The sequence below is a fragment of the Tigriopus californicus genome, chromosome 8, assembly GCF_007210705.1.
Source record: "Tigriopus californicus strain San Diego chromosome 8, Tcal_SD_v2.1, whole genome shotgun sequence".
In the NCBI taxonomy this organism is placed as follows: domain Eukaryota; kingdom Metazoa; phylum Arthropoda; class Copepoda; order Harpacticoida; family Harpacticidae; genus Tigriopus; species Tigriopus californicus.
The window spans coordinates 5,276,269-5,289,727 of NC_081447.1; the positions used below are offsets into that span (position 1 = coordinate 5,276,269).

Genomic DNA, 13,459 nt, shown 5'->3' on the forward strand with positions numbered 1-13,459 from the left:
ATCCCAAAGAAGTGATATTGTTAACAGTCAGAAGCACACCTTCAACATAAGAGGGAAGTCGAAGAAAATACGTCTTTCTTTTAATGTTTGAAGAGAGTGAAGATATTCTGTCCGGATAAGAATTGTGCCACTTGGGGATTCTTCTTTGCACTTTCTTTTAATGTTTGAAGAGAGTGAAGATATTCTGTCCGGATAAGAATTGTGCCACTTGGGGATTCTTCTTTGCACTTTCTCTATACGGCCAATATCCCTTGCTAGGAGGGTTCCATACTTCGAGCTTAGTCTACATAAAAAAAGTGAAGAGGAGAGTCACAGCCAGTACATAAACAGTTGGGTATAGACAAACGATGAAAATCTTGATTACTGCAGAAGATTGGGTGGGTCAGATTGAACAGATCCTGTTTCAGCTCCCGCGGTTGATGACATTCGGACCGGAGCCGGAAAAACGTGCGTGACCGCCAATATTCCGAAGTGATGTCAGGCCAAGGACAGTAGGGTGTTAGTACGTCCTTGACCGAGAAGGACAACTTGTGTCCGGACATCACCTCTGGAAAGGTCAGGTTTCCAACACTGGGACACTAACCTGGCCAGCCGCCAGTGGCATCGGCGGATTTGAGGGAGGATTGGGCGGAAGGCAGTAGAGGAAAATTGGGTTGATGTAGGTCCGGAAGAGTTGAAGAACTATTAGAGAGGGAAGATTCTTGATGGGAAGTATAGTGGAAATGTTTTCGATCCTGGCCCTAGCATTGACTATTGATGATTTGAGATGTTTAGTGGAGGAAAGTTGGGTTGATGGTGCTTGTGGAGAGATCCACAAAGATTGGACAATTTCATAGAGGAGAGTAACTTCCGAGGTGGTAGAGCGGCTGCTCTGGAAATCAAATTGGAATTTGGGAAGGAGATCCCTATCCTCGGCCAATCCGGAAAAGCGGACGTCTAAAAGGGTGGGTGAACATCATCTTTAAGAAAAGTTGGCCACTGCAATGGCCTCTGAATAAAATTTGCCCGAGTCCACTGATTGTAAGAGACTCCCGTGGATGCGATTCATGCATCCTTCCAGAACTCTTGAATGTTGAGTGAAATGGCAGAACAGCTTCAATCCATAGATTCCATTGTGGATTATTCTTTGGAGTTTTGATCATGATGGCCCAAAACCACTAAACAGTAATGACTAACTGGCTTAGGCGACATTGTTCACTGAAATTTTGGAGGAATGAATGCTAAATGTTTTCAATAGTCTTAGTAGCGCTGGAAAAGTGACCGCCCAGGAGATTTGTTTACCTTTCCTTTTTAAGATGACGTCATCAGTCAGCTGTAGCTTAAAGGTGCCTATTGAAAAATGAATTATTGTACAATTGGTAGGTTCCGTGTATTGGTTTTTTCAATTCTGTTTTTCATCCCGATTTATTGTTCAAGCTTTGAATTGATGAAAAAATGTTTTGTTGCATTAATTAGCAATGAAATCTTGCGTTCAGTGAAGCAAAAAAAATAGAACCCTTGTGATGGATTGCCGCCAGTGAACCGCTAATGTGGATCATGGAGGTTTTGCTAAAGGACCTTTTAAAATGACTGAAAGGGTCAGCAGGCCCAGTTGTCAATCGAAGGTCGTGTGAAGGTTGCTTTCGGCAAAGTCGAATCTTATAACTGTTCCCCATTTCCACTCCCACCTCCCACTCATTACGCCGCACACCTTCACAAAAGATCTTGAGAGCCATTTAAGTGCATGTATTCAATTTAACATTGCTTCATTTTTCTTTCACTTCATGCAATCGTTTCCAGTTACCAATGTCCCTCCAGATCTGTCACGTTAAAAGACAGATAGCCGATTTATAAAATTTAGATTAATTGTCATTTAAAACGGTCTTCCAATATTTATTGAACATGCTTTTCGGTTTAGTTTATAAAACAATAATATCTCATCTTTCTATCCGAAGGATCTATAAATGCAGTTATGCTTCCAAAATGTTATGTGTTTCTGTGAAACAACGTACGAAATTTCAATTCCAGCGTCTGCTGAACTGAATAATTTTTGACGGGAAATCATTTAGCTTGATGTTTGTCCTCCTGAATTGTTGTTGATCAAGCTTGAACACTTGCAGTACCCTCGGGATCATAAGGAATCTCTTGATGGCCAGACACACCATCATATTCATAAGGTTCTTCTTCACGCTCCTTTTGAATTTTCTTTTTACTGAAACTGTAACGTGAAATGAAAAAGTACTTCATTAGTCTATTCAAATGGATAGCTTCAAGAATATTTTTACTTGGGATGGCAAGCTGTGTAGAGCAAGGGATTCAAGCAAGAGGCTGTCTTGGCAAAGAGAGCAGGAAATTGGGAGACCAAGGGTGTAATGAGTCTCTGATTCCCAAACTGTCCAACCAGAGTGACAACTGTGTAAGGAGTCCACGCCAATAGCCAAACAAAGACCACCGTAAAGCATAGACGAGAGATATGGACCTCACTCATGGGGTACTTGGTAAGCTGAGAAAAAATGATAGTGACAATTAGAGGTTGGAGAAATGTGAAAAAAATCCCTCAATCATGCACATAAAATATACAAAAATTATATAAATATGCACCAAAATGGCAAAAAATGCATTTCATTTGCAGATTTTTCAAACTTTATTTTTGATATTTCCTATCAGATCTCACTAAGAGCTGTTGTTAAATATAAATAGTAGTTCTCTTTAAATAGTATACTGCATTAAAGAATGGCTTTTGAAGGGTTTCAGTTCTTTCATTATTTTCCTCGGTACAGGTAAAAAGAGTGTCATTGGCTTCACCCATTTGGGCTCCAATAAGTTCAGCAGGTTTACAAAAGGTCGAACAAGCCAAAAGATGTTTCTTTAGGAACATCACAGGAATGAAAGAGCTGGGGAGTGTTCAAAGAAGGTATGAAATGCATGTGATACTGTACGTCTTCAAAAGCATCCATGAGATTTGTCCCAACCCAGGATTTAGTGTCAATTCTAGTGACCTTAGAGGTTTTATGTGGTTTTTGAGAGCACTTTCAAGCCCTCGAGAATGCAGGCTAGTTAAAACAATGAAGTCCAACGCTCTTCTTTCTCGGGCTCCTTCATTGTTCAATTTGCTTCCCTCTAATATTCGTAGGGAATACGTAAGCCTTGTTGATCCGATAGCATCTTTCAAGTCAGACTTGGACCAATTTTTAGATAGCATTCCAGATCAACCCTACATTCAAGGACTAGCTGGGTCTGCCAACTCAAATTCGTTGGTCGGCCAATTATCATATGAGGATTAAAAGGCAATAAATAGAAGAATTATAACCTTCCATTTATCAGAACTGTGGATTAAAACTCCCTGCAGCGGTTAGAAAAGCCCGTCAAAAACCAAACCAAACAAAAAATATATGTAACATATGCCATTGCAATGTCCCCCCATTTGTAGCGATAAATATACCGATATGAGACATAGTAAATTATGGCTTACCCTCTTCACAACATGTTTGGGCATTCCCAACGTGTTCATGACCTTGTTTTGCTTGTGATAATATCCCAAAACCTCGAGACAGATCTTGAAATACAGATACATCAGCGGCATGAAGGGTAGAAAGAAGTCGAAAAATGTCAAATACACGACGAAGGCGCGATTGGATGGGGTTCGGGTGAGGTAGTCAAATGAACAAGAGATTAACATGCCCTCTGCAAAATAAGGAACAGTAAATGCAATTTTGAGTCTTACACAGTTATTCATTGATGAATTTAACCTGGTTTGAAGGCACCCCAGCCAAAGAAAGGAGGGCAATTAGTTGCAGCCGAATACAAAAATGAGAAGATCACCATGGAACACGCTTGTTTGCCGGTCACTCCGCGTTGTTTCTGTGCCCTTTTGGATAAATGCATGTAAAGGTCATAGCCAATGAAGATCACTAGCCAAATGGAGGTGCAACCTGGAAATATTGCTAGCGTCTTAAAACTAGTCGCAATGTCCAAATATAATGACACAAATAATACCCGCAACGCCTCCAGCAAAAGCATAGATTTGACACCAGGTCTTCCCGAAAGGCCAATATTTAGAAAATAAGGCTCCCAGGAAGAGAGGGGGAGCTTGTGTGATGATCATGATTATATCAGAAAAGGCTAACGAGGCCACCAGGAAACTTGAAGGCTTTCTTCGCGCGGCAGGCCTGAAAACAACAAAAACCGTTCGATTTTGATTTTCGTCTTGCTTATTTGACGAGTAGGTCTTCTTCAATGGACATGAACTTTCCAAAGTGATGGTTTGGACGCAATAGCCAAAGTGAAACGCAAAAAGAGTATGAATCGATTTGTTATTCGAAATTGATAAAAATTTGTGGACCATTTGCTCTGTACAATTTAATCGATCAGTCATACTTGAATACATTTCCCCCACTTTAGCTCCAGTTAGTTCAGCAGATTTGGGAAAGGTTAAGCAGGTCCAAAGATTTTTTACTAGGAACCAGGCAAGAATAGGAGAACTCTCGTAAAGCAAGAAACGTTGGGATTGTACAGTTTTCAGACCTAGACGTGTACTTGAATATGGAAGTATAGTTAAGAGCCATCAATTACGTTTCCAAATAATTGTAATTATATCAAATGGATCCGAGGTCGGACGGAGTAACTGTATATGTATATGAAATTAAAAACATTTTGGCAAATGAAAATGTATTTTTTTCCGGTTCGAATCATGAGGACATGCTTAGTTTTTCTGACCATATTTTTGGCCATTTTTTATATAGATCTAAGAAAACAGATTATAGTTCCTCCGAACTTGATCTTTGGCTCATTTTTGAGCAATGCAATCTAATGGGGAAGATATGATCAATTAGTTGATTTTTGATTTAGGTCATTAAACCAACTTTATTGAGCAATTATATTTTATAAAACAAATCTAGCGCAGTTTGTCCCACTATTGAAATTTTCTTTGGATCACGATGCGACTTAGGTACAAGAAGCTCTGTCTCTACTCGTGCTCCAAAGCTTTTATTCCTTTCAAAATCCTTCACTTCACAAGCCAAATTGCAAATTAAATTGAGGGAGCAAGAACAAAGCAAAACTGATGATACAGACAGATGGCTAGAATATAACCATTTGAATTCAATGCATTTGCAATTGACCATACATATTTCAAAACTAATCGCCACAGGTCTGACAGTATTCTAAGGTACTAAGTCAATGTGTGGAATTGTACAGTTTCAAAGGCATCCACTAGCTTGATCCTAATCAAGGCTATCTAGACCTTAGTGGATATCGAATGAACGACCACTCGTTTGGCCAAGCAGTAACAGTATATTGGATGGTAATCCTAGAATGAGGTCATTGGGGCTGTTCACAAATATAATCAAAATTGACTCCATTTTCATGAAAATGCAACAGAAAACGCAAAAAGAGATATTTTTCACTCCTCACTTTTTCAAACAGAATCATAAGTAAAATATTAAAGAGCAAAAAAAATGGCGGTCAGCTAAAATACAAAAGAACAGTACTACACAAAGTTTTCACAAACATTCTTTCCTACTGGATCATTATAGCAGATTTTATTTTTACCCTAAGTCGTGCTGGGGGGCAAAGCACAAAAGGTTAAGTGCGTTAGGCTACTAAAGTAACCCTATTCATGGAGTCCAGCAGGACTGGAGAGGAAAACTTTTTGAAACCCCGCTAGAAGACGTTTGAGGGTTACATTGACTCTTAATCGGGTACTTGATTAAGAAGGAAGACTTCTTTTTTTGCGGACTTCCTTACCGCTACCGGGATTGGAATCCGAGCAGTTCAAGACGAGATGATTAATCATTTTACTTGACTTTTATAAATATATATTATTTGATCGACCAACGAATTGGGGTTGGCTGATCTGGCTAATCCTTAAATATAAGGTTGATCAGGAGTTTTAGTCAAAAACTTGTCCAAGTCGGACTTAAATCCTGCAACTGGATCAATGCCTACATAAGCCCTACGAATATTTGAGGGAAGCAAATTGAACAATGAAGGAGCCCGAGAAAGAAGAGCGTTGGACTTCATTGTTTTAACTAGCCTGCATTCTTGAGGGCTTGAAGGTGCTCTAAAAACGCACATTAAGCCCCTACAGTCACTACAATTGACCCTAAATCCTCGGTTGGGACAAAGCTCATAAATGCTTTTGAAAATGTACAATATCAGATACCTTTCGTACCTTCTCTTAATACTGTACAATCCCAACTTTTCTAACCTCTCCCAGTACGAGAGCTCTCTTATATTCTCAATGTTCTTGATAAAACATCTTTGGACCTGCTCAAGCTTTTGCAAACCTGCTGAACTAATTGGAACCCAAATGGGAGAGGCATATTCAAGATGCGGCTGAACAATTGACCTTGAACAGAGTTAGCATCATGATTCTATCTCTGGACTTAAACGTGCGATATATCCAACCACATGTTTGAAAAGATTTACCAACTTTCAACTGGATATGCTCATCAAACTTTCCATTATCTTGGAGGACTACACCTAAATTCATCATGGATTAGACCTGCTCAATGTCCTTATCTTCATCATCTAATAAAGGTGTGTGTAATGGCGTCAACCCAAAGGTCATTGGGCGGAATTTCATTCCATTCAGTGCCATGTTACTAGCAGCAACCCAGGAGTAGATTTGGTCTAGGACCTCTAACAGACAACCAGAGTTCTGGCCACTGGTTCTCTACCAAATACCAATTTTGTATCATCAGCATAAGAAGAGATACTGACATTACTACTACCAAGCTTCTGAAGCAGAGCAATAAAGATGATGAAAAGGAGAGGACTGAAAATGGAGCCCTGAGGGACGCCCGACTTGATATCATGTATGTCACTAAGGGATCCCTCAACCTTAACTAATTGTTTCCTAACATAAATGAAATTTCTTAGCCAATTGAGAACCTTGCCTTGGATCCCAATCTCATGGAGCCTGTTAACTAAAAGACCATGATCTACCTTGTCAAAGGCCTTGGCAAAGTCAAGATAAACTACATTGATTGATTCATGGCTTTCCAGTCCCTCAATAACCTGCTCTATATGCGCAATCAGTTGGGTAACCATGCTAAAATGTGCTTGGAACCCATGCTGGCAAGGAGGAAGGACTTCATGGATATCAAGAAATTCAACAAGTTTGAACTTCATGATCTTCTCAAACACCTTCGCAATATTCGAAGTGAGAGAAATTGGTCTACAGTTACTGGGGAGTGACTTATCTCCCCCTTTGAAAATTGGAACAACATGAGCTACCTTCAGAGAAGAGGGGAACTTGCCCTAGTCCAAGATGCAACACATCAAGTATGAGAAAACAGGAGCAAGAACCTGTGAGCATCTCATCAGAAACTGAGATGTCACCCCATTAGGGCCAGGGGAGCTTGAGAGTCTCAAGTCCCTGATGGCCTCTAAAGCATCCTGATCTGTGATTACAAGATCATCTAAATGCTCAACTTGACAAGCCTTGCCAGTCCTAACAAACTCATCAATAGAGCAAAGGCCTGTTGCTCCTAAACTCAGTGGAGTTGAAAACACACCAGAGAACTGATCTCCAAGCATATCAACTGATCTTTAGCACTTGGTGAGCAGCATGAGTCTGATTAGGAGGCAACGCATTACTCGAACGTCTAGTACTGAGGTTTGGTTGAGCTTTCCTCTCCATGCCTGATTGCCTCCATGCCCTATATATTTGCAATGAAAATATTTTGAGTGATTTTATAACAGAACACAGCTGGTGATTAATGCAAAATATCTTCAGCTCAACAAATCTTTTACTTAATATTTTGCCCACGTCTAAAGCAACTTGATTTTGAAAATTAAAGAGATGTATTTCTGAAGGTTGTACAAAATAGGAGATTTTTTCATTTGCTTTGCTCCTTTGAAAAAAAAAATCAGTTGTCTTATTCAGAACACTTTGAGCTATGATTGAATCTTAAGTAAAATATAATTCTATTGAAAATATGACTTGACCTTTTTTGCCTTCCTTTGAGCTTTAGGCAAATTTTGTCAGATTAATAAAACCACAGCGAAGCAGATGGCATGTAGTTTCATTTCTTTTGAAGCAACCTGTTTAGGGATTTGTGATAAAAATGACATAGTCAAAGAATGAAGTGAGCTTGGTAAAAGTCAATGTGTCAAGCTGAATTTCGGCCACTGTCTAACTTCAGCAATCGCACGAAGTTTTGGGCTCCTACTCAAATGCATTTTTCCAATTCTTTAAATATTAGAAAATATATCATGGTAAGTTTTACTGTTGTCATTATTTACCTTAGGAAAATTGCGATCACCATTGTGTTTCCACTCACACACACGCTGAACAAAAGAAAGTAAATGATAGCGATGATATGTTGGATAAACGGATGGACGGGTTGAAATGTAAACCAATGGGGATCCGATAGTTCTCGAATCTCGGCTGGGGCATCATAGCCTAATTTTGTTCCTGGAAACCAATCGATTAAAGGTATATTAATGCGATAAGCAAAGTCAGGAACAAAGGCCATATAAATCTCACCCTCTGGGAAATGGAGATTGTAGTTGTCATCCAAATAGACAAAATTGCAGACTGCGAAATGAATACTTTCGTTAACGGTATTGTCCGGCATTTTGACCCCTTGTTTCCAAGAGGTGATTAATCAGACTGAATCGCTCCTCCAATAATGGTGGATTGGATTTTGGAAAGAAGGAGGAAGAAGCCTTGATAATGCTGCGTACATTGATTGTGGTGAATATGAATGAGACAAGCTTATGAAACGAACTGGTACCACATCTGGCACGTTCCTATCACTATGGCTGTAATCGATAAGGGGTAGTTAGCACTACAATAACACTGCGGAGTATGTAGACATCAGTTACTCGCTTTTAAGAGAAAAAATCATCAATCCATAAATCCTTCAGTATTGTATATACAAAGAATTATTTTTAGCAATATTGAATAATTAATGTGATGACTAGCAGAAACCGTTTGTTAGCAAATATTTTGTGCTCAGTTTCTGTTTTGCATTGGGTCGAGTGTCAGGAGTGTCGGAATCAGGAAGCTGAGATTCAAACCAACGAACATCAGTCTTTTCACCTTCAAAGAATGCTTTTGTCATTCATAAACAAAAGAAAATGTTTTGTAACATAATGAGGTCTATAAGGTCACAAGAGGTGTTAAAAGTAAAGTGAGTAATATACGGTTGGTATTTCACATGCAAGATTTTTATTTTTAGCTTCTCCCTGCACTTTTTAAGACGTAATTTTATGACGTCCAAACAGTTCATTCCTGAAAAACAATTTGTGTCCAAATTTTTTGACGCTTTTTTACTCATTCCCCGACTTTTTACCCCAGAAATTCTCCATTCGGTGATTTGTGCTCAATTTGGCCATTTCCTTGTTTGTTTGCTTATTTGATTGAAATTTTAAGATATTTTCTTGTTTTCAAATATTTGATCCATATTCAAATAAGTTCAGTGTTGGTACGCAGACCTGACTTCAACAGCAAACTAGTTATGCATATGCTTATCATTTTGTAGTCCTTAAGTCATTACAAACTATTTACTTGCATTAAAGACTGGGGTTTTGAGTCTTAGTGAACTTATGACAAGGTGGACCGGGGCAGAAGAGCTATTTTCAATCTGTGACTCATTAAACAGAGAACAGGACCTACTCTTATGGCAAGTCTAACTTTTAGAGTGTTCAAGAACTTTACAACCCTTAAATATTTTAGGTTTGTTTTGCTCCATCTGATTGGTCAGTTCACATAAATTATTGTGGGAATCTTGTACACCTATTTGAAGGAGCAATTTAGAAAAGGGTAGAATCGAATATCCAGCTTCTGTCAATTTTGTAATGACACACAGTTTCATCGGTTTTATTGTAGCCAATTTTGGCACAACTTGAATCTCACGTTTAGAACAGGAAACGGGAAAAAAAACTTACAGAAGAAATTGATTAGTTTTCACGCAATTTTCTTCTTTCAATACTCCACTTCTTTTCGTTTTGATGTTAGAAAAGGGTGACTGACAAACTTTAAACTTAAAGAAATTGATACATCAAATGAAGGACAATGCTTTGCAACAGGAAAAATATCAAAATGAGTCTTTTTTATATTGTTTTAGCATCCGGTTATCCTGTGATTCTTGTCTTTTGTACGTTCCTTTTTTGAGGCAACTCTTATCTACTGTGTTTGATGAATCTCAGGCACCCTTTAATTTCATCACATTTTTCAAAACAGAATTTACATTAGAGAGTGCATAACCTTTTAACAAGCTTAATGCCCTTGGAGTGCCTAGTAGATGAAATTGAGCATGAAATTGATTTGAATCAATTCAAGCGGACCTTTCACGTCTGATACATTCTGATACAAGGCTTGGTTCAAGCCTCCTTGAGGTTGTCCATGACGCCGATGGTGGCCAGAAGGCGACAAATCCACCATCCAAAGGTGCCCTCCAGAAAAATCACCAATGTTTTATTTCTTTATTCTATGCCATGAAACCAACGCCCGTTTCCTTTAATGTGATCTAAAAGTTTCAATTCGGATTACACTTTCGTGGTTTCGCGGGAACAAGCCTTCTAGTGATACATATTCAGGCTCTGATTGGCTCTTTTCTGATGTGCAGTCTTATTTCGGGTCGTTGGTCATGCTGTGAAAAAAAATCGAAGTTCCTCTGATGCAGTGTGACCCAACGCAAGCATCACTGGCACATATTTCACATGTTTTTTTTTTGTTGGAAATTTTTGGGCATTGTATCAGCAAGGCAGATATGGAGGAACAATGAGTTAGGTGGTGTTATATTCAGAATATCCATTTGGGCAAGGTAAATGAAATGTCAAAATGTGCAAAAAAGGCATTTGACCTTTCAGTCTTGAAAGTAGCTATGTTTGACAAGAATTGAAATTGGAACAGTTTAAAACCAGCCAGGATTCTTTTTGAATTATTTAATACTGTCCAATTTTGCAGGAGAAAATGAACTAAAGCACTGACTTCTAGAGATGTGGACTGCACATGGAAGTAAAAATTTCTTCTCTCCTAATCTTTTCACTTTTTTCCAAGTGAGCACTTCATACAACAACAGAACCTTGTTGGAGAAATGAACTTGGCCGAGTTTGAGCCCAAAATTATGCCTAGGGAAATCAATAGATAAGTCTAAAGATATGTAGTAAACATTAAATAAAATTCGAATTTTCGACCTGCTCTTGGTCTGCTACATAAGCTTTTGACAAAATAACTTTGAATTGAACTACTTTACAAGCAAATAATAAAAAAATAATGAAAAATTAACCTACATTTAATTGACGAGATCCGCGTTTCTTATTCTATTACTTTAATTTGAAAAGTGGCTCAGAGTTGCTAGGACGAAGAACAAGCCGATTTCGCGGGAAGCTCGGTCACAGTCCATATTTCCAGAAGTATCACTGACCCTGGCAGATAACTTTGTTTACTAGTACCGATGGCTTGCCTAAATGTCGGAATAGTACCCTGGCAAAGACAGCATTGTGCCCTTTAATGTCGTTACTCATGGGTTACCCATAGATTTCTAGACACTGGATGTCGGACGACCGACCACTCGGCTGGTAAAACCGTACAATGGATGGTCTCTATGGGTTACCCCATCCGCGACATTTTTTCCTTTGCACCATCCTGGCCATGCCTTACTAAGTTGTTCGAGAGCACTCAATTTCAGGTTCGTTAGGGAACACATTGGAACTTCACCTGATATTGCTTGCTGGGTGCTCCAACAACCCAAGCGCCTATAAATCATTAATTTCTAACTATATTTTTAGGGTGTCTCCCTACTGTTTGGTGTACCTTTTTGTTATTTGGTGTGGCTTTTTGTTTTTTGGGTGCCATTAGCATGCATGGTGTGCTTTAAAACCGTTTTTGGTGTGCTTTGTTTGATTCTTCTATTTTTTTCTTTTGGTGTACCATTTGTTTCACCTTGTGTGTACTTTTTTAAATTCGGTGTACTAATTTCTCCAGTTGGTGTGCTACAAACAGTTTATTGTGTGCCTATTTGTGTGTTCCACTTAATAGTTATGTTGTGCCACTTTAAGGTTTTGGTGTGCTTCTTTTTATTTTTCGTGTGTTGGTAATTGTGTGCCAATTTATTATTTTTGGTGTGCCGATTTCTATTTAACCCGTTTTCATTAAGTCCTGATGCCTTACTTTTTGCATCCAGAATAAACATTGGTGAGTTCTTATATTCAAAAATGAGCCAAAACAACTTTTTCTGAACCTTTTTTGCTACTCTCTTCATTTGATCATATGTAAAGGACACTTCATGGCTCAAAATATCACTTTCAAATCCACCTTATTTTGATCATTTACAATTAAGAGCCTTAGTTCTTCTTGGAATCAAATCCAACTTTCTTTGAAGGCTGCAACTTTTTTTGAACAAACTCTTTTTATACTTCATAATTGTTACTTGTGCTCACCTTTCGAAACACGCTAAGGAAAAACAAAAGTTGTTTGAAATCATTTTATCGAAGACTTCTTTGCTATTGACTGATGGACGGTTCTTGTTTGAGAAGTATTTTTTTCGCAATTAGAGGCCAATGGTTGTCTTTGAACTAACTTAGACAGGCACAATGGTTCAGATCAGGACTATTAGAAAATATCAAAAGAGAATGACTAATGTGAAAATCACATTCGCCTCACACAGTAATTGGAATGGTCGATGGGTACTTAAAACCAGCTATGGCTAACTCTTCATCTAAGATTCTTACCCGAAGCCAAGTTCTTTTTATGGAAAAGAGCGAGTCTATCAAAAACTGGATCCTTGACCTTTGTGCTTTCTGTTTTTGGAAATGAAAAAATAGACTTATTTTACTTTTTGGGGCATAAGAATTGTGTTGGTTTTTGTAAATATATGCTCTTACGGGTCTGAAGGGCTGGATTGGTTTTTTCGTAACTGGAGAACACTAGGAACGCAACCTCTTAATTTTATAGCTTTTCTTTCTTCATGTCAAGACCAAAAACAAATGAATTGTGCGAGGCGCTGGGTATGGCAAAAATCAACTTCAAAGGAATTTCAGCCATTTTCTACCATGACACCTTAGAAAATGGCAAACATGGCAAATAATGGTGGAAGGCGGTCCAAAATGGCCACCGGTGCTTGAAATGCTTGACCTTGTGAAAAACAACAACAATAGACCAAAAAAATAATGGCATTGACTTTGCTAAGTAGCATGCACAATTTCGAAGCAAATACGTCTAAAACTAACTCAATTTTGTTCAATTCCGCAAATATTGTCATACAAGGGATACAGTTTTTGATTGGAGCAAAAGTATTATCTATAACCTTTAAATAGTAGGGGAAATCAATGCACATCTAGTCATTCGCATCAGATTGATATTTGAATGTATCAGACAAACAATTTTGATTACTATCAAAAGTATTTTTGACTAAAAGTAGATTAGCCTTGTGGCAAACCTAATCAAGATCGATTGTTGTTGCAAAATATAAAAAAGGAGTTTTTTCATGATTTCTGTCATTTTCTGCCAAGTGGTCGAAAATGG

The 13,459-nt window shown here is 38.4% G+C and overlaps 1 protein-coding gene across 1 annotated transcript; it reads right to left on the reverse strand.

Moving 5' to 3' along the window:
* Window positions 1-2,046: 2,046 nt before the first annotated feature.
* Window positions 2,047-8,634, reverse strand: LOC131885039 (compound eye opsin BCRH1-like; the record flags this gene model as incomplete). Its single annotated transcript, XM_059232965.1, is given in 7 exon segments — window positions 2,047-2,197; window positions 2,265-2,482; window positions 3,452-3,663; window positions 3,729-3,911; window positions 3,976-4,148; window positions 8,230-8,401; window positions 8,474-8,634. Coding segments are annotated over 7 exon segments (1,167 nt in total). The 5' UTR covers window positions 8,565-8,634.
* Window positions 8,635-13,459: the final 4,825 nt, after the last annotated feature.